The sequence below is a fragment of the Papilio polytes genome, unplaced genomic scaffold, assembly GCF_000836215.1.
Source record: "Papilio polytes unplaced genomic scaffold, Ppol_1.0 DF824158.1, whole genome shotgun sequence".
Taxonomy (NCBI): domain Eukaryota; kingdom Metazoa; phylum Arthropoda; class Insecta; order Lepidoptera; family Papilionidae; genus Papilio; species Papilio polytes.
The window spans coordinates 1775062-1797138 of NW_013525046.1; the positions used below are offsets into that span (position 1 = coordinate 1775062).

Sequence of the window (22077 nt, forward strand, 5' to 3'; positions counted from 1 at the left end):
CCTATTAATCATAAAATCTATGAATCATAAACGAACACAGTGATATCAAAATTATTAGTCATGCTTATTTCTAAAACATTGGGCATATAAGTAATTATGTATTATTTTAATCACATCATACTAATATTATAAATGCGAAAGTTTAGATGGATGTTTGCTAGCGTTTGTAGCCTAAACGGATCTCCATGAAATTTGATACAGGTTTAGAGCATAGTCTGGAAGAACACATAGGCTACTTAGTTACTTGTTTTTATTTCACGCGGACGGAGTCGCGGGCGTAAGCTAGTATATTATAAAGGCAACTCTTATTATTATGTAATTGTAAAGTTAGTGCGTTTTTAATTTACGTCCACTGCTAAATACAAGTCGAAAGATTTTAGACAAAATGTACCATGATATCGCCAATAAAATTAAAATGGCGACTGCTAGTGTGGCGATAACGTCTAGTAAGGCGACTTGGTACAAAGGCATGTCTCTTGCCGGCGAGTGCAGTGGCGCATGATGGCCCCAGCGTATCACTCTCTCAGTCCAATACACCGCTGTCTCTAGGGGGTCTGCTTGTCTGTCGCGCCAAATACTCGATACTCGACGGGCATTTAATTGAGTTCTGAAAAGAAGAAAAATTTCTTTTATAGGTCTTAAATGAAATATGTTTTGTAATGAATATAGTACATATATTGCGAGATACGAACATGCAATAACTGTGGACATGTGTGGAATATTATTGAATAAAAATAACTTACTTAGGGCTCAATACAAATTCTAATGCTTTAGTCAGAGCTTCTGCTGTGAGTTCATTAAAAGGCAAGATGGTAGCAAAGCCTGCTTCAACAGCTACCGCGGCATTGGCAGGCTGGTCCCCAAAAAACGGCACTACCACCATCGGCTTGCCGGCTGAGATCGCCTCCGTCATACCCAGCAGACCCCCGTGTGCGATAAACGCTACTATCTTCTTGTGCTCTGTGGAACATCAAACAAATGCTGTTTTTAATAATCGCAAATGTGGTCGTGGTACTCCATTTTTAGCATGTTGTAAATTTAATAAAATAGTTTTCGGATAAACTTACGTAGTAGTTGATACTGTGGGAGCCAATTGACTCGCAAAATATTGCCGGTGACCGTACCCTCCTCCCCGCTCCCTTCGTACTTTCAGATAACCCGCTGCTTCAACTTAGCCAGTGAATTAACTATGATATCCTCCTTGTACTTGGGAATACTGGACGTTTTGATTATGGAACCAAAACTCAACTGGATCACGCCATGTTGTGACTCGTTCAGGAACTTTTCGACATACTGGTAGGAAAGAAAATGTTAGGTAGCTAAACATATAATATAATGAACTAAGCACATAAAATGTTTCATAAAATGGTATGTACCCATCAACGCCTATCGTTGCATGTTTCAAAGACCTGATTAAAATATGACTCAGGTCTTTAAATACTATACTTGCTTATACTAGTAAAGGCTATCATGACAAATTGTTATCTTTGCTTTCGTATCACCACGTACACTTGATAAAGTGTCAACAATAAAGAATTAAAGTTATCTGTAGCGTACTCATTATCCCACGACCAAAAAAAAACAGTCATTGTTTTAATTATAACTTACCCACGGCAATATTTTTTAGAATGATCCAGATGCATTCCTCCAACTTCAATAACAGCTGGCAAAGTGGGTCGAACTCCATTAAGCGTGTGAAAAGTATTCACCAGCAACACTGATGTTCGTTTTTTGCTTATTTCTTCCAAGTCCGGGATCTTTACACCAAAGTGCTTCTCAATCATAGCACGCTCATTTGTATCTTAGAGTACATATTATCTACGTATAATTTCGAAATAAACGATTCCAGTCGTTGGATGAACGTCATATTAGTTGTGTATGGTGGTAATAATGGTATATAAGAGGGATTATCAGGTAATCCGAATCTGGCCTAAGTCCATGGCATTATAGCACATGATGAAATGCCCACGACAGGAGCTTCGATACCGAAAACATGTGTTAATGCTAACATGCAATCACCAATGAAGATTTCCGCAATAACCACGTCATATTCTTGCTTTAAGGCTTCTATCACTGATGATGATGATTCCATGACTGATTTATTATACTTTCGCATGTTTGTAACGCTAATTGACTGGTTATTCCTATCTCGAATATGTTCGTTAGTATTGTATTCACAAGAGGAACGGTCATGAGTGAGTTAGATGCTTCGAAATAGGATACATCTATTGAGCTCATACCATCTAGTACATCACCTTCGAGCACCACGTCCGTGTAGTTCGCCGGTGGATTCTTGAGCGGGAAAAAGGAAACGGTAGTGACATGTTGACCACGTTCAGCAAGCGCTCGTAGAAGAGGCTCGAACACCATGAAGTGGCTCTTGCCGATGTGCGGAAAGAGACCAAGGATCCGCGCACAGTCGCCTGCGTCGCGGCTTGTTAACAACGTCAGGACTAACAGAATTATAAATCGCATCACGCATGCGTTACTAACCCCACCTATCTTAGAGAACTGACAGACATTAGTTTAGGTGGCGATTAATGTACCTCTTCCGCCTAAAGTGATTATCATCCGGAACTGACTTGCAAATTGTTAAAACAGGTACTCATCATAATATTTATTCGTACATAGTGTACATGTTAATGATAACGGTCTAGACATAGATAACAAGCTAATATTTAGTAATATATTTTTAATTGTTCTCAGTTAATTTATCTTAGCATTGCTAGTATTGTTTTGTATTGACTTTTTAGTTTCTAAAAAATTGTGAAGAACGATGTTATCTGTTATGCTTTAAATTATTAGATATTTAAGTTACAATAAAACTATTGCAAATGACTGTACACATTTAAATTAGAATCGATCCAACAGTGATAAGAGGGAATGCTTTGGATCTACCACCCAATCTAATGGAAAAAAAACATACAGACGAATTGAGTACCTCTTTCTTTTGGGAAGTCGGTCAAAAAATTTTAATATAGTGATTAATATAGTGATTTGCCTACATTAGCAAATATTCGGCATTGAACTTAAAAATTGACCAAACATAATGAAACAAAATGTAATTGATAAATATCGCTTGATTATACTATTTAACACTAAAACCTAACTACATAAATATTGTCTACAATGAACAACAACAAAATAATTAAAGCAATCCGTACTATTCACTAATTCACTCTTATTCAACGTTACTGCGTTTTAAATTTACTTTCTTTAGTAAATAAAAGTCGAAAGACTTTACACAAAATGTACCATGACATCGCCAGTAAAATCAAAATGGCGACAGCTAGTGTGGCGATAACGTCTAGTAAGGCGACTTGGTAAAAAGGCATGTCTCTTGCCGGCGAGTGTAGCGGCGCATGATGGCCCCAGCGTATCACTCTCTCAGTCCAGTACACCGCTGTCTCTAGAGGGTCTGCTGGTCTGTCGCGCCAAATGCTTGATACGCGACGTGCATTTAGTTGAGATCTGAAAAGATTAAGAAAGGATTTTTTTCAAAGCTAAAAAGGAACCTTGTTTAGGTATATATTCTGCATTGTATTTACATTTCAAAAAAATGCGTAATTCCACATTAATAGTTAATCTCGATTTGTAAACTTTTTAAAGCAAAAGAAAAAATCAACTTACTCATCGCTCAGAACAAATTCCATTGCTTTAGTCAGTCTTTCTTCAGTAAGTTCAGTGTATGGCAGCACGGTAGCGAAGCCGGCATCCGCGGCCGCCGCGGCGTTGGCTGGCTGGTCCGCGAAGAATGGCACCACCACCATCGGTTTGCCGGCAGAGATCGCCTCCGTCATGCCCAGCAAACCTCCGTGTGCGATAAACGCTACTATCTTCTTGTGCTCTGTAAAACATTTAAAATAACTATTTTAAACATCTATATGTGTTGCATTGAATTTTTAGCATGATGTAAATTAATAAGGGATAAACTTACGAAGCAGTTCATACTGGGGCAGCCAATTGACTCTGAGTATATTGCCAGTTAGCGTGCCCTCCTCCCCGCTCCCTTCGAACTTCCAGATGACCCGCTGCTTTAGCTTGGCTAGCGCGTTTACTATGATTTCCTCTTTGTACTTGGGAATACTAGACGTTTTCATCAGGGAACCGAAGCTCATTAGGATCACCCCGTGTTCTGACTCGTTCAGGAACTTCTCGATAAACTGGTAAGAAAAAATAATACTTAAATTGAGCAAGAATTGAAATCCTTGAAAAGTTTGTCCGCCATAAATTTTACTTACTCCAAGGTTTACTTAATTTGAGAATTGGTGATCATAATTAATTTTAACTTACCGGAGGCAATTCTTTTCTAGAATGATCTAAATGCATTCCCCCGACTTCTATAACAGCTGGTATAGTGGGACGAACTCCGTTAAGGGTGTGAAAAGTATTCACCAGCAACAGGGAACTTTGCTTTTTGCCTAATTCCTCCAAGTTCGGGATCTTCACACCAAAGTGCTTCTCAATAATATCTTGTTCTCTCTTCTGTATCATATTGTGGAATAAATTATCCATGTATAAATACGAAATAAACGTGTCCAGTCGTTGTATAAACGTCATATTGCTTGAGTATGCTGTAGTTGAGAAGGGAATATAAGCGGGGTTATTAGGTAAACCAAATCTGGCGTAAGTCCATGGCATGATAGCACATGACGATATACCTACGATAGGAGCTTCGATACCGAAAACATGAGTTAGTCCCAACATGCAATCGCTGTTAAATTTTTCTACGATAACCACGTCGTATTTTTGCTTTAAGGCTTCTATCACAGATGACTGACGTACAATCCTTTCGCATGTTTCTAACGCAAATCCGGACAACATTACCATTCCGACTGCATTCAATACTATTGTATTCAGTAAAGGAATCTTCATGAGTGGATTGGGCATTTCCAACATGGATAAGTCAATTGAGCTCAGTCCATCATGTACCGCACCTTCGAGTACCACGTCCGTGTAATTCGCTTGTGGACTCTTAAGCGGGAAGTAGGAGACAGTAGTAACATGGTGACCGCGTTTAGCGAGTTCTCGTAGAAGAGGCTCGAAGACCATGAAGTGACTCTTGCCGGTATGGGGGAAAAGACCGAGGATCCGCGCACAGTCGCCTACGTCGCGGCTGGCGAGCGTGGCCAGTAATAACAGAATTATATAAATTCGCATCGCGCACACGTTTCTAACACTACGCTTCTCAAAGAACTGTCTAAACTTGTCTCATGTGGCTACTAATGTACGTCTTCACTATAAACTTATTATCAATAAGTCGTGACTTGCAAGTTTTAAAATAGGAACAACACATCAAAATATGTAATTGGGTATTCGAGTTTTGATAAGTGGCCGAGACACAGATATCAAGCTCTGATTTACAATTATTTTTCAATCTGGTGGCCCTCGGAATACTGTTTCTTTAGATTGTCAAGTACACGAGAAAATTTTACAGCGAAAGCTTTCGTAACGCTTCTTCATCAGCATGTTTCATCAAATATTTTTAGAAAATAATTTACGGAACTCTTTTATTTTCAGATTATCGATAAATATGTAAAATGAACTCAAGATTTCTGTTATTGTAGCATCATTTTATTTAGACGTTGATCATATATAAATTTATTTGTTGGGTTACTTTTTAAATACAAGCTATTAATGTTTTATTATTTGTCTCAGTTTGGTGATGGACTGTAGCGTTAGGTGTGTTATTGGAGCAAAAAGATGGTTCTTTCCACCTTTTCTTCCAAAATATTTTGAACCATTAATTTGTAATTGGTATCATTTTCATAGTCAATAGTATATAGATAATAGATTTTTTTATGTACTCATGCTTATAAATTTAACATCAAAAGATAACATCTATAATATGCAAGTAATTATTGATTATAACAATTTGTAATGCTCACACATTACATCATCATAATTTTACTACGTGAAGTTCTAGATACTTCTATATACATATCATCACAACGTTACGATTATATAGGCGTGAGTCATTCATTCAAAACATGTATTCATTAATAATAGGTTATATTTTTAAAATTAAATCGTTAAAAACTAATAGTCGTTTAATAGATATTTTTGATATTCATAACCTCCCTTTCTTTTAAATTAGATTACAGCTGCTAGCATGGTGCAATAAGGGACTAAGCTTTAGTGGCGTAGCGAAGGGGGAGCAAAGGGGAGCATCTTGCCCCGGACGTAGCTCTTAGGGGGCGCCAAATGGTCCGCGAAAATAAATATAACTGATTTCTGTAAAATATACTAAATTATGTGCCAATACACATATAATAAATGATTCTTCGTAAATAAAACGGAATATTACGAATGTAAACCACCGTATCTTATCGTAGTCTTATCAATTCAAGGGCGGATTTGCTAGCAGGCTAAGGAGGTTGGAGCCTGGGCGGATAATTTTAGGGGGTGGCAAAATTCTCTTACAGAAATAAAAAATAAGTAAACACCTACGCCCACAATCGCTGCTTGCGCAAGCGCTGTTTTAAAGTCGTTAAAATATGGCATTGGCGGCTGTCAAGCAACAAACGCTTTAAAATGATCCTTTTATATGATAAAATACATTGGAATACAGGTGTTTGATTTGACCAATTCGAATTAAATTTGCCGCGAACCAACAATGCAGAGGTAGAGAAAGGTATGGAAAAAGTGGACAGTCGCCCATATCCTCACACTTCAAAGTGAAGAAGCTCCTTGAATATATTGTGGTCTATTTCTTAGGATTAATAAAAATAATAATAGAAAAACCTTTATATTGCAATTTATAATAACTAACATCATTTTCAATTAATATACACCTATCGGCTTAAAATGGCAATAAATATTAAGTGGTGCTTATAACAACACGACAGTGTAAATTGAATTAAAATCTGTTAAGCCGCTTGTGAGATTAGCTCCCACAAACACACAGACAAAGTGACAAAAATTTAATTTCTTTGCGAATTAGTTTAACTTCAATATGTATTAAATATTCAATAATATTCAATATGTAATAAAAATAATAAAAAAATGTAATTTAATTAATTTGCGAGTATATTTTAGATGTAAAAATTATATGTTTTTCGATTTGAGGAAAAGGAGCGTTAAAAAGGAATCGTGTCCCGGGCGCGAGCTAAGCTCGCTACGCCACTGTTAAACTTTAAGGTTTTTTATTATACTAAAAAGTGCAATATTGTAGTATATTAGTCAAAAATAATAACGAAATAATCATTCAATAGCTCTGAAATATAAAGTGAATAAGAATGAGGCCCGGAAATAAAATCAATTATCTTTATAAACAAATTTATTAATTACATAAAAATGTAAAACATGTATCTTATCATATAAAAAAAGGAATTTATGAATTATTACCAGCTTAGTGTACAATGAGTAATATCTAAAAATAACAATACATCATTTATTTACCTAAAATCAAATTTATTGTGTTTCTAATATAACTAGTGTAATTTTACAATACAAATTGGTAAATAAGTGGCCATTTTGTACAAATCCATGATGTATGTGTATACTTATATATTGATAATGGATTTTAGCAATTCATTATCTATAAGAAACTTTGATTGTTTGTTTTTATTGAAAAGATTTTAAACGTACTAAACTGATTTGACAAATGCTTTTAAAGTTGATAAGGTACACATCTATTACTAGATTATTTTAATTCCTCACGGTCAGTGGAAGTCGCGATCAAAAGCTAGTGTTAATATAAAAATACGTAACGCAATGTTGTTGATAAATATTGTTTAGTCATACTTAATCACTAAAAACAGACCATATATTGCGTAAATGATGCAAAATGTTGCGTTAAGAAGCTCTCACTATTATTTAGTTTTATAACTAATGCATTTTTAATTTACTTTCTCTAGCAAATAAAAGTCGAAAAACTTTTGACAAAATGTACCATGATATCGCCAATAAAATAAAAATGGCGACAGCTAATGTGGCGATAACGTCAAGTAAGGCGACTTGGTACAAAGGCATGTCTCTTGCTGGCGAGTGCAGTGGCGCATGATGGCCCCAGCGTATCACTCTCTCAGTCCAGTACACCGCTGTCTCTAGAGGGTCCGCTTGTCTGTCGCGCCAAATGCTCGATACGCGTTTGGCATTTGATTTAGTTCTGAAAATAAAATAACTTTTATAAACAGTTCAATTTAAGATAAATTTAATATTGTAAAATCTCTTTAAAATTTCAAGATACCCAATAGATAATCTAAGTGTACAAAACACTGTAAAGAGTATTTTCTTTCTTCTGCATGCTTTTATGTTTTTTTCTGTTAGTTTTTAAACTTTCTTGTTTGAACAAAAATAAAAACTTAACTTACTCATCGCTCATCACAAAATCTAATGCTTTAGTAAGTCTTTCTTTTGTGAGTTCAATGTAGGGTACAGTGGTAGCTAAGCCAGCGACAGCCGCCGCTTCGGCGTTGGCGGGCTGATCCCCGAAGAACGGCACCACCACCATCGGCTTGCCGGCAGAGATCGCCTCCGTCATGCCCAATAGACCGCCATGTGATATGAAAGCTATTATTTTCTTGTGCTCTGTTTCACAATCATCAGAAAAAACGATGGTCAGTATTAAAGAACTTAGCACTGTATTCTTAGTATTATGCAAGATCATTTTACATTTGAAATAATTCTAATATGTTAAATGAAGAATATGCGAAAATCTTACGTAGCAATTCATACTGAGGCAGCCATTTGACTCTGAGGATGTTGCCGGTGAGCGTGCCCTCCTCCGCGCTCCCCTCGAACTTCCAGATGATCCGCTGCTTCAACTTGGATAGCGCATTCACTATGATGTCCTCTTTGTACTTGGGAATGGTAGACGTCTTGATCAAAGAACCGAAGCTCAAAAGTACGACGCCGTGTTCCGACTCGTTGAGGAATTTCTCGATATACTGGTAAGAAATAAAATCATAGTTATATTACATCTTTCATAGCATGATTAATAAAGTAGTAACAACCCATAGATTGATCTGCAAGATGGCAATCTGTTCTGTTGCCGGTGCACACATAGAGTGGGTTAAAGACAGCTAGATGGTGATAGGCGATAAAAAGTTTTATACGCTAGAAAATACTGCTTCTTTTCTCAGCTATGTTTTATCACTTACGGTATTATTGACATGTAAGTAATGTCCTATCAACACCAATATCATTGACAAGCATTGATTATTTGTGTAATAATTTAAACTTACCGATGGTAATACTTTTCTTGAATGATCTAGATGCATACCTCCAACTTCTATAATAGATGGCAAAGTGGGTCGAACCCCGTTAAGCGTGGGAAAAGTATTCACCAACAACACTGATGTTTGTTTTTTGCCTATTTCTTCCAAGTCCGGAATCTTGACACCAAAGTGCTTCTCAATCACAGAACGCTCTTTATTTTGTATCATATGGTACATGCCGTCCACGTACAATTTCGAAATAAATGAATCCAGTCGTTGAATAAACGTCATATAACTTGAGTATGCTGTAGTTACCAAGGGAATATAAGAGGCATTATCAGGTAAACCGAATCTGGCGTAAGTCCATGGCATGATAGCACAAGACGAAATACCTACGATGGGCGCTTTAATACCGAAAACATGGGCAAGTCCTAGCATGCAATCGCTGTTGAAGTTTTCTACAATAAGCACGTCGTACTTTTGCTTAAAGGCTTCTATCACAGATGACTGACGTATAATACTTTTGCACGTCGCCAAGGCTAATGGTGCGGACATTTCCATTTCGAATATATTCTTTAGTATTGTATTTAAAAGTGGAACTTTCATCAGCGGAGTAGATGTTTCGAACATGGACATATCTAACGAGCTCAGACCGTCTTGCATAGCACCTTCGATTACCACATCCGTGTAATTCGATGGTGGATTTTTGAGCGGGAAAAAGGAGACGGTAGTAACATGATGACCGCGTTCAGCGAGCGCTCGTAAAAGGGGCTCGAAGACCATAAAGTGGCTCTTGCCGGTGTGAGGGAAAAGTCCGAGGATGCGTGCACAGTCGCCTACGTCGCGACTGGCTAGCGTCGCCAGGATTAACAGAATTATATGATTCAGCATCGCGCACAAGTTTCTTACCACACGTCTGTCACTATACTGCCTCGTCTCATAAGGCGAATAATGTACGTCTTCCGCCTAAAGTGATTATCAAAAGGATATGACTTGCGAATTCTTAAAACATCTCTGTGAATATATTGAATTATGATAAGGAACCGAAACCATGATAATAATTTAGAATTGAGCAATAATCGTTAAAGCTACTGACCATAGGTATTGGGTTGCTTTATATAACTTTCATCGGAAGGTAATCCAATAACGCTAAGCATCTTCATCGGCAACGATATAGGATATGGACTTAAACGTAGAAAACTACAGGATTATGTTAGTGTTTTCTATAATAATATGTATTTACTATTATTACTTATGTGCGCGGAGAAAACGTTGAGTTTATTTGTTACTACAGAAACACAACTATTGTCTCTTTATAACATTAATTTAGATATACTCGTAGATTAATGTTATCTTTCCCTGTCTCGATTGAGCGTATTAATAAAACTTTTTTTTATCAATACACAAATAACTTCCTTAACTCGCTAAGCACTATTACAGTGCAAATATTTCTAAGTAATTGCTAATAATGATGTTATAACAAAAGTCTAGACACCTTAAAAATGAGTACAGGCCAAAGTTTGTTACCATGCGTAACATTCGCGCCCTTTGTTGTCTAGTTTCCTTGTTATACTACGTGCTTAGTACTTAAATGCTAAATAACATCAATGTTTACTAAAATAAACCAAGAGCTATTCTCTTACAATCTTCGGTAACTCAGTAGAGATTAACACGTGCTAATAAAAAATAAAGTAATCTTTTTAAGCAATTTCCACGCTATAAAGAATGTATTATTAAATAGAGAACAATATAAATCAACGAGTAATAACTCGTAACTAATAAGTTATCATTTAGTAATGTTATAGAGAATTTACACTATTTAAAATGCAACAGCTTACAAATCTTTTGAATTTAGTTATAACTAGCTGTTGCCCGCGACTTCGTCCACGCTATATTAAGATAAAAAAGTTGCCTATAATATGCCCGTCTACGTCAGCTATGCTTTAGGAGAAGTCCGGTCGAAATCGGTGCAGCCGTTTCAGAGATTAACCGGACAAATCCGGCTTGCGGACAGACAGACAGACAGCACAGTTATCACCAACTCAATTACATCATCTTCCCATAATCTGGAATTATTGTTTTGATATTACAGACACTACAATTTCAGTATTTGTATAGATAAACTTTAGTTGTTAGCTGTCATCTGTAAGTATACAAGGTTATTCAATATAAACGATACAGTAATTATAAGTCATTTTATTAGTCAACAGTTTATGAACATGATCATAGAAAACACATATTAACCTTGTTGTAACAAAAAACTTGTGTTTGAATTTGAACTATAACTAATTTATTATTTGAATATTGCTCTTAAAACTGTCAATTAAATTAATTTAAAACGATAAATGTAATTAATGTTTAAAATTAATAACATAAATTGACAAAACTATAACAACAAGCGAACACGGATTGTAGCACCTTTGGAATTTGTTTTTGTAACAAGACTTTTGTTTGAAGTACATTTAACAATATAGTAAAAATACATAACCTATTAAACTAAAATCACATTGATTGTTCTACTAATCTAACTAGTTAGTGGAATATTATAACAACGCAATTTAGCAACAAATTATGATGAAATCTTCAATCATTACTTTGTAAATTATTAACATCGACTTGTATAACTACAATAAACGGACCTCCGAAATAATGTCATCGGTTATGATTGCTAATGTGATATAATGAAGAAATCGGAAATCAATCTCATTTTTTTTTATAATATAAGGTGGCAAACGAGCGCTTGCTCGTTTGGCACCTATCTATTTCTTGTTCCAATATCAAAGGAGTCCATAAATATCTTTGGGGTTATTCGAAGTCCAGCAATGGATGCTTAAATAAATCGAAATATCATAAAACAAAGCAATAGAAATAATAAATATTGATTAGTCAAACCTTACTTAACATTAGACCACATTTTAACTCTTAAATTGAACAATAACAAAATAATTAAAGCAACTCTCACTATTATTTCATTACCAAACTAATGCATTTTTAATTTACTTTCTTTACCAAATAAAAATCGAAATACTTTGGACAAAATGTACCATGATATCGCCAATAAGATCAAGATGGCGACAGCTAATGTGGCGATAACGTCTAGTAAGGCGATTTGATACAAAGGCATGTCTCTTGCCGGCGAGTGCAGTGGCGCATGATGGCCCCAGCGTATCACTCTCTCAGTCCAATACACCGCTGTCTCTAGAGGGTCTGCTTGTCTGTCGCGCCAAATGCTCGATACGCGACGGGCATTTAATCTGGTTCTGCAAAAGAATTTATGTATAGTTTTTAACTGTTACTTGCGAAACTTCCAAGTGTTAGACATAAAAGAAAATTATTGTGTAAATTAGTAAAATATTTAAGATAAATTTTTCCAGCGCTGTAAAGTAATTCGTGACAAATAAAGTTTTTTCTTGTTTCATAAAAAATTAAAATGCGTCTACCCATGCGAAATTCAAACAAAAAAAGTAGTAAGTACGACCATGTCGTATTATTTAACAAAACTTTATTAAAAGATGGCTATGTCACGACACACTAATAGCGTGAGGTTAATTTAAAAACCTTGATTTATAAACTAACTATAATTATGTAATAAATTCGACTTACTCTGCGCTTAACACAGTCTCCAATGCTTTGGTAAGTCTTTCTTCGGTGAGTTCAATATAAGGCACGACGGTAGCAAAGCCGGCGTCAGCGGCTGCCGCGGCGTTGGCAGGCTGATCTCCGAAGAACGGCACCACCACCATCGGCTTGCCGGCAGAGATCGCCTCCGTCATACCCAGCAAACCGCCATGAGCGATAAATGCTACTACTTTTTTGTGTTCTGTGAATAAATATAAAAATAATGAGAACTTCGTGTAGTTCATTTTAGTATGACATGTTGAGATTGATTTATAAAAAGGGTAAATTTCGTTGAAACATTACATTGAAAATGTTTTGAATCGTCCAATTGGACCACTTACACTTTATCTTTGCATGAGTAAAGAATAAAAAAAATAAAAAAGAAGTAAAAAAAAATTTGCACGCGGCAATATCCTTGAACTGGCAAACATCGCTATAACTATGGATTTCAACAAAAAATAATTTGGAAAAATACCTAGAAAGCTTTGACCTCAAACATGCAGATTGAAGAAAAAAATAGACATGAATATTTTATGTTTTACCACAGATAATGCAATTAAAAACGTTTTACTATTCTTACTCTATAGTCACTGCTCGTCATTGATTTTCGAGAAAATTATGACGTCACAATATGGCGCAATATGGATATTTTTATTTGGAACGCTTTTAAACCAATTTCCCAAAAGAAAGAGGATATCAATTCGTCAGTTTTTTTTTCAATAACACGTGCTAACTGCCAGCTTTATTTTAATTCAGGTAATTCAAATTAATTTATGTGAATTAACTTTGTGCTGTTTTAAAGGTCAGTCTTGTTATAATTATTCGTGTTTTTCACCTTTACCGCGGCTACATAATACATTATCATTATATTAGTAGATATTTAATTACAGTTGAATTTAACGTAAATCACCTTTATATTCATCAATTTTTTTGCTCATAAAAAGTTCAAAGATAATAAAGATACCGAGAACATGATTATTACCCGGTTAGCATTAGTTAGAGTAATCGGAACATTAGAATGTCTTTTTAGTAGTTTTTAATTAGTTTACTATGTAGAAAACATTTTTATTATTCAATATTTGGTGTACGCCTTTTCCTTGATGTCTGTAAGAAATGTCAAGACAATTTAGATTTAATATAGTGCCAAAAAAAATTCAACATGTATATATTTATGACTATTCATTTTTATGTGTTTTATATTAAATTTGTAATTATTTTATTATTTTATAATTATAATTATTTTATATGATAAAATAAATTATTAATAATATGTAGCTATTTATCATGAACACAGATGTGAACTTACGTAGCAGTTCATACTGAGGAAGCCATTTGACTCTGAGGATATTGCCGGTGAGTGTTCCCTCCTCCCCGCTCCCCTCGAACTTCCAGATGACCCGCTGCTTCAACTTGGACAGCGCGTTTACTATGATATCCTCCTTATACTTGGGAATGGTTGACGTCTTGATCAAGGACCCGAAGCTCAACAAGATCACCCCGTGTTCTGATTCGTTCAGGAACTTCTCGATATACTGGAAGGAAAGAAAAAATTAAAATTAAAATACCTAATTATTATTAGGGCTGCTACCTATTTGAGTTTGATTTCGGGCTACGAGTTTGATTTCGGTGTTTTTTTACGTTTATTGAAAACTAGATGTTGCTCGCGACTTTGTCTGCGTGTAATTAAAAAAATATCAAAAAGCTTATGTTACTCATTGAACCTAGTGTTGTAATAATAAATTTTTGAAATTGGCCGATTAGTTTTTGAGACATTTCACTACATGCAACAATCCAAAATTCAAATCTTTCCTCTGTATAATACTGGTATATTGATAGGCCTAGTTCTAATATTCTATCAATTTATTAATATTACTATTAAATCTTTCGAGATTGATAACGATTGATAAAAAAGTTTTAGAATATTTAATGCAGTAAATGTAATATGATAAAATATATCATCATGGACATTATTATTCGAATGTGTAATTATCAAATAAATACTAATCATTCAAACGTGCTGTATGTACAGTAGACAGACAAAATATATGTTGCGATTAATTAACTACTTAAATAGAGTGCCGGTGGCTTAGTGGTTTACTCTAGGCCTTGGGTTCGAATCCCGCTATGTACCAATGTGATTTTCGAATTTTCATGATGGTAATAACGTAAATGTCAAGGGTGGCGAACCAACGGGACGTGACGTAATATTTTGGAAACGTTACTGACTGATTTTAGTTTTTTTAACTATACATAAAATTGAAGTGTCTGTAAAATCAAAAGAAAAATCCCAGATCTCGGGAAGATGGTGTATTTGTGTTGCGAATAATAAAGATCGCATTTAAAAATTCTTTGTCTGCCTGTCTGTCCGCAAGCCGCGTTTGTTCAGCTGGACCGATTTCGACTGGACTTCAGGAGGGTAGCTGATATAGAGGGGCATATTACAGGATACTTTTTATCTTAATATAGCGTGGATAAAGTCGCGGGCAACAGCTAGTTGTTTACTAAAACGATACCTTGTTAACAAAAAAAACTGTTATTCTAATACGTACTCTAAGCATAAACAACAACGCTGATTTTTTTATAACTCTTTGTATAATTAAACATTTTTTTATTTAAATAAGAAAAAAAAATAAAAAAGCCAACAATTCCTTAACGCGTGATAGCAATTACGATACCAACATGGGCAAGTTAAGTATATTAATTAACATACACTTATTATATTTTATTTTTATGTAAAACAATATTATTACCGTATTTTACATTCACATATCTATTAGGAAGTTGTATGGTGGAACACTGAAATGAAAAATTTTTAAACCAACAAATTGAAATTTACTTAAGCTGTTAAGTAACTGGAACGGTGTTAAAAACTAAATACATCAGATGTATATTTATTTTGTTTCTGGGCTTTACATTTAGGTCAAAATATTCTTTTTGAATTTCTGATCACATTAAGAACTCGTGTACTGTTTTAAAATGACGTGTCTTTGTGATAAACGCATCGTCATTAATGATAAAGAGTGGAGGAGGTTATCTGAACATTTAATAGTGTTCGTGACAGCTAAGGACAATATCTATCCGTGAAAACAAAACACAAACCTTTATAAACTATACAACACTAGTTAAAGCGAAAATTAAAAACGGCTCAACTCACGCTTTTATCCTCCGGTGACGGCACCGACTTGTTTCAGACCCTTCGTGAGTCCTTCTTCAGGGCGAGTATTAATTAGCTTTTGTTCGCGGTCACGTCGCGCCTCGCCGCCGCCTAGTCGGTGCCGTCACCGGAGGATAAAAGCGTGAGTTGAGCCGTTTTTAATTTTCGCTTAAAGTAATGTATCACGATACTTTAAACTTTATTAGTTGTATATGGTTTTTCATACATTTCGAACAAACGCACATACCATACAACTCGTATCTTAAATGGATATTGGTTTTCATGTTAACTCCTTTTTTGGTTTCGGGGGAAATGTTCAAAAGATACCTTGTCTTTTAGGAGGAAGGCAGGGTTATATAGGATTTCACCCACTAAAACCCCTTCGGTGGCCATCTAGTGTCGCAGTTGAAGGTTCCGGACCACCAAGGAACACACCGGAACCTTTGCCTTGATATAAACTCCTAGTGATCCCTTCCTTAATTAAATATTTTATCTTTTCGAAAGACGAAAAAAACACATTTGTTTAGTTTTAATATACTCGAATTTAAAACGTAGGTTTTATGTTTATTTTGGACAAAATGAAATTATTGTAAAGATTATTGTTTTCAATTTGTATTAGTCCGCCAAAGATGTTAAATATTAACTGGACAGTCGAACTATTTAATTAAAACTGAACCTGTAGGCAATTTATACTGTCAGTTGTATTGTATAGTTAAAGTTTTGCAGATTTAACTGAAGAGGTCGCATGTTCAGTTAATATTGAGCGTATGTAGCGGGTTTTAGCAGTAACTTAATCTGTGTTACGCTTGTATGGTATCGAAAGCCACGATGACGAAATAGAATGGTGATTCGTTTTTATTATTTTTTTTTTGTTTTGGAAGTGTTATAGTTCGTATTTTATTTAACTTACAGGTGGTAAAGTTTTTTCCGTATGATCCAGATGCATTCCACCGACTTCAACCAACGCCGGTAGAAGTGGCCGTACCCCGTTCAACGCATGAAAAGTATTCACAAAAGTCAAAGTATAATTTCTCGACAGATCCCTTAAATCCGGTATAACTTTACGAAAACGTTTCTCTATAAGAGATCGTTCTTTCACTTGCACATTATTATAAAACCAGAATTTATAAAACACACTTAAAAAGGTATTCTCAAGACGTTCAGCGTAGGACATTCTAGAAGTAAAGCCAGTGGAAACCATCGGGACGTAAGAGGGATTGTCTATCAGTCCTATTCTTTCCGCAGACCACGGCATAAGATTAGACGAGGACAAAGCTACTTTCGGTGCTGTATTTCCGTAAATATGTAACAATCCAAGCATGCAATCAGAGTTAAAATTTTCCATTAAAACAACATCGTATTCCTTCTTTAAAGCATTAGCCAGCGGTTCCCATTTTATCATATTTTCGCATACTTGTAAAGCGAAATGTGCCAAAGGTTGAAATTCGAACATTAACCCCAAAATCCGTCTCAATACTGGTATCTTCGAGATGACACCGTTGTTCTCAAATAATGCTAGATCCAATGATTCTAAAAGCACTTCTGATGTGTTTTCCAGACTTATGTCGGTGTAGTTTTCAGGTGGATTTTTGAGTGGGAAGAACGAAACTGTAGTTACATGGTGCCCTCGTTCTGCTAGCGTCCTTAAAAGTGGTTCAAAGACCATTTGATGGCTTTTCCCAGGATGAGGGAAAAGGCCGAGTATCCGCGCACAGTTTACATGAGAAAAGAGCACTAGACACAGAACAGAGAGAAACATTTGTCCCCGCATCGCGCGCGTTTCCCCGACCGCGTCGTCAGGAATACTATCGCCACACGTACGTTGCTTATTACGTGACCGACTGTATTATAGAGTGCTATTTTAAGAATTACGCATAGTGTTCTCGTTTACTAGCCTTATTATACTTAGTGTTCAATTTTTATCACCCATTCAGTCTTTTTAAGGCGCGAAAACTTAGATTTTACAATATTTTATAGATTTAGTTCGTAAAGTAATCAACGTTTCAGTTGGTTTACTCCAAATTCCGTACGGCTAATCTAGACCTCTTTATATATGCTAGTGGAAATGCGGTTTAAATGACTAACATTTGGTGTGTTATTCCTATCGTTATTACTGATCTCGTCTCATGAGGATTGCGACATAATTTTTCCGTGATCTTTCCTCCATTTTATACATTAAGAGAACTGGCTTGTAGCTATTATTGATCGTATTATCGCGTCAATAACCTCAAGTCACATGTTTCAATAAAAATGGATCCCACATGCATGCACTATCTTTCGGATAAAAATAGAATTTTCAAAATCGGTCCACGAAGGGCGGAGTTATGCGCTACGCACTTATAAAAATAACATACAGATGTATTGAGTTTTTTGAAGTCAGTCAAAATTAAAAGAATCGTGACAAAATAACATTTTTTTTTCATCCGCAGTGTATCCGTATCCGCGGAAACGAATTTTGATGTTAAAACATGACTTGTGTATTATCTGTTATGATAAGGCACATCACTCGTTTTTAGCAAGTTATTCTACGTTAGCATTTTTAAATGTGTTTATCATCATTATTTGTGACAAAACGTTCTATACTGAATATAGGCGGTCCACGTTAAACTATTGTTCTCAAGAAATTTCCTAGTCATGCCATAACGTCTCTAAAATCAGTTAACTCTTCGAAGACAAAAGAAAAAATATAACACCAAACATTAAAATAAATTAAAATGAGTGTTAGATGATTTATATCGAGCTAACCACAAGCCAACTTCCTAGAAAAGAAGATACACAGCCTAATTCGATCTTCAGAAATTTTGTTTTAGTTTGTTTTAGGTTTCGTTTGTCGTAGGAACTCAAATCATTTTGCACAACAATTTACACGTGCAATACGAATTAAATTGATGTTTTGAATCTTACCGACGGCAACTGTTTCCTTGTGTGATCTAGATGCATCCCACCTACTTCAATAACAGACGGCACCGTCGGCTTGGCCCCGTTCAGTGTCGGAAAACTATTCACTAATATTAAAACTGATTGATTTCTCGATATCTCCTCTAATTCCGGAATCTTCGTATTAAAATGCTTCTCAATTATCGCTCTTTCTTCCTTTTGCATATATTCTTGAAACCAATATTTAGAGTATACATTCACGACGAAGTTTCCTAATCGTTGCAAGAAATTCATTTTCGTCGAATATGGACAAGTGATAACGGGGACGTAGGATGGATTGTCATTTACACCATATTTGTCATGTACCCATGCCATAAAAATACTAGATGACAAACCGATCACAGGTGCTTTATTCCCGTAAACGTGTAAAAGGCCCATCATACAATCGCTTACAAAATTTTCCGTAATTATAAGATCATATTCTTTCTTCATAACTTCAGCCAAACTTGGTAACTTTACTAATTGCTCGCAAACACCCAACCCTATTTCCCCTAACATATTAATCTCCACTTTAGCCTTCAGAAACACGCTGAAAACCGGTATCTTCATGTAAACGGGAGCGAATTCAAATAGTGATAAATCTAGTAACTCCAATCCTAGATCCGCAACACCTTCAAGGCTTACATCTTTGTAGTTCGGTGGCGGATTTTCAAGCGGGAAGAACGAAACTGTTGTGACATCATGGCCGCGATCAGCCAGCGCTCGGAGTAGAGGTTGGAAGACCATGTAGTGGCTTTTTCCGATGTGAGGGAACAGACCGAGGATTCTTGCACATTCTGTATATCTCGCAAATACTAAAATAATAAATATAATTTCGGAACGCATTGTACACGTGCACTTTAAGAGACGACTATAAGATAACTAGCTCACTCGAGCTCTTGTTTGTATTGTTCAAAGTTACGTTCCTTACTATATTATTATCTACGAGTTTATCAATACGATGCGCGTTTCTTCCGTTTGTATAGCCAACGATGATATTTCATTTCTAATGCCAGTAGTTATAAAGTATTTTTCCGTAAGTATGAGTATATAGGATAACTAACTTTTCCTTGCGTCTTTGCATAGGATTTAAAAAAATCTACTAAAATTATACAGAGGAAAGCTTCGTATTATCGGATTTTTGTATGTATTATAATAACTCAAAAACTACTGGATTTACTGCTTTCAAAAATTCTTTCACTATTAAAAAGCTACGTTAATAGTGAGTAACATAGCATATTTTTTATTATTTTTAATTTCACGCAGACAAAGTCGCGAGTAACAGCTAGTAATGAATATTGCCCATATTACTCGGTGATAACTTTAGTTTCTAATAGTACAATAATTTTCGTAATACGGTACAGTATTTTTTGATTTTTTTCGTAACATACAAAAATACATTAACTTCCCCTTTTTACGTCGTCAAATTAACAAATCTGTTTCATCAGTATGCAGCCAACGAAATAATCCTTGATATTATGTATATTTAGTACTTATAAAATGTTTTGCAGGCATATAAATGGGCTAAAAGAAGGCTTAAAAAAGACAATTCAGCCAAAATATAGTTGTTTAGTTGTCGACCGACGTAAACGTTATTTGGTAAGTGATAGTAAAAAAAACATTTAAACATCAAATCTATCTTTATTATTGAAAATTATTAATTTTTTTCAAATTCTCTTAATTTTCAATCATTCCTTTTTTATATCTAGAAAACCATAGAATTAAAGTGAGATAAGAATGTCTATCAAGCGCACTAATATCGGTCCTTGATCTGTAACATTTCTTGATAACGAATATAACTACTGTTATTACATCGCAAAGCTGGCACATCGCGCCGGCCACTATTAATTAGTCGCGGCTATCTCTATGACTATCAAAATAATAACAAAAAACCTACTTAATTTATAGTACAATATCATAGAGTAAAAAATTGTAAACATAGTTAAAAATTTTCCTTTTTTTACATTTCCACGATCTACATTTTTTCTGCTATAAAAACCATCGTAAACTACAGATTTAAACGGCCGATAGTTTAATCATGAGCATGTATACGCATTTCACCGATTTCGTTTCATATCTAGCTATCAGCCCGACCCAATCAAACTATCTGTCGATTAAGACTGGTTTGCGGAGACTGTTAAAGTATTGAGTATATCCCATTTATTATAATGGTAAAAAATTGTCTAATTCTTTCTAAATATTACAATAATCTTTGGTGGAAATTCTATGTTGCAAGACCTCTATCGATCGTGGTTAACGTTATTATCTTATCACACCATTTTTATTCTTTAGGTGAACTTCTTTTGTGTTGTTTATTTTAAACAGTAACTTGATATCAAGTTGATTACTATAAGTGGGGCAATTAAATAGGGCACATTAAAAAAATCAAATACATACACTTTTGTAAAAAGATAATTATTTTCGGCTTCGTATAAATGCGATAAACGGTGAAGATACAGAAACGCCTGCAATATCGATATAGGCAATTTTTGTGTCTTAATGTTGCTACTATAAAATTCCAGGAACCTTAATTTTAAATCTGTGTTACTAATTCAGTCACATTTAGATATTTTTCTATATTCTACTAAATTCTAGTAGGAATTCTTGTTTCGAATGAATGTTTAGAATTGTATGATATTGGGTTAACTTTTTCACTTTAGTCATAGATCCAAAACTCCGCACCCGCGGACAAAGTGACACTAATGGTTTTGTGGGGTTTCATTGACAGATTATAGTCAATTGTATTTATATTTTTGTATGAAATTATTTAAAAAAAACGTGAAAGGGAGTACATTTATGTTGGATGTTCTATTCTATGTGCCTTCATAAAACATGATAGCAATTATCTTTAACCATAGATCGGCAAATCGTTTTTAGAAGTGATTTTATTTGATTGTATTTTTTTGTTTTATTTCAATTCTATACGGCTTAAAGGCTATGCATATATTTGGAACATTTTACCTGTAAAATATGACCAGATGATTCGAAAGGCTTTTATCCGATATTTTATTTAGTTCTCAATGATAAATGATGCGTAACAAATTAAGTCGATGCTACTGTACTGTATCCCGTTAGCATCGAAGGTGCCCTAACCACATCGAATAGCGGGAACCAACGACCGGTAGTTCGTGCCATATAGTTTGGTATTTCTTACGTGTCTTATAATTCACTTCAGCTTCACTTCTTGGTTAAAGATTAAAAAATATTTAGAGGTGGCATAGTTGATAT

General features: G+C 35.0%; 3 protein-coding genes across 4 annotated transcripts; all 3 read right to left on the reverse strand.

The window, feature by feature from the left end:
- Positions 1–275: 275 nt before the first annotated feature.
- LOC106111505 (UDP-glucuronosyltransferase 2B37-like) lies at positions 276–5386 on the reverse strand. The gene is made up of 8 exons (XM_013293623.1): positions 4294–5386; positions 3938–4163; positions 3631–3847; positions 3196–3471; positions 2241–2434; positions 1613–1801; positions 744–960; positions 276–607 (listed from the first exon to the last, which is right to left on the reverse strand). Exons 1-8 carry the CDS (start codon positions 5158–5160, stop codon positions 328–330), a joined length of 2466 nt encoding a protein of 821 aa, XP_013149077.1. The 5' UTR covers positions 5161–5386; the 3' UTR covers positions 276–327.
- Positions 5387–7500: 2114 nt separating this feature from the next.
- Positions 7501–10347, reverse strand: LOC106111623 (UDP-glucuronosyltransferase 1-5-like). The gene is made up of 4 exons (XM_013293757.1): positions 9189–10347; positions 8666–8891; positions 8316–8532; positions 7501–8110 (listed from the first exon to the last, which is right to left on the reverse strand). The coding sequence occupies exons 1-4, from the start codon at positions 10050–10052 to the stop codon at positions 7831–7833; spliced, it is 1587 nt and encodes a 528-aa protein (XP_013149211.1). The 5' UTR covers positions 10053–10347; the 3' UTR covers positions 7501–7830.
- A 1741-nt stretch (positions 10348–12088) lies between these two features.
- Positions 12089–19715, reverse strand: LOC106111624 (UDP-glucuronosyltransferase 1-8-like). Of its 2 annotated transcripts, none has more exons than XM_013293760.1 (4): positions 18838–19715; positions 14086–14311; positions 12765–12981; positions 12089–12421 (listed from the first exon to the last, which is right to left on the reverse strand). In XM_013293760.1, exons 1-4 carry the CDS (start codon positions 19693–19695, stop codon positions 12142–12144), a joined length of 1581 nt encoding a protein of 526 aa, XP_013149214.1. In that variant the 5' UTR covers positions 19696–19715; the 3' UTR covers positions 12089–12141. The 2 variants fall into 2 exon arrangements, with proteins under 2 accessions (XP_013149214.1, XP_013149213.1); XM_013293759.1 differs by lacking the exon at positions 18838–19715 and adding an exon at positions 16844–17753 and having other exon boundaries at positions 12090–12421.
- Between the last annotated feature and the right edge of the window lie 2362 nt (positions 19716–22077).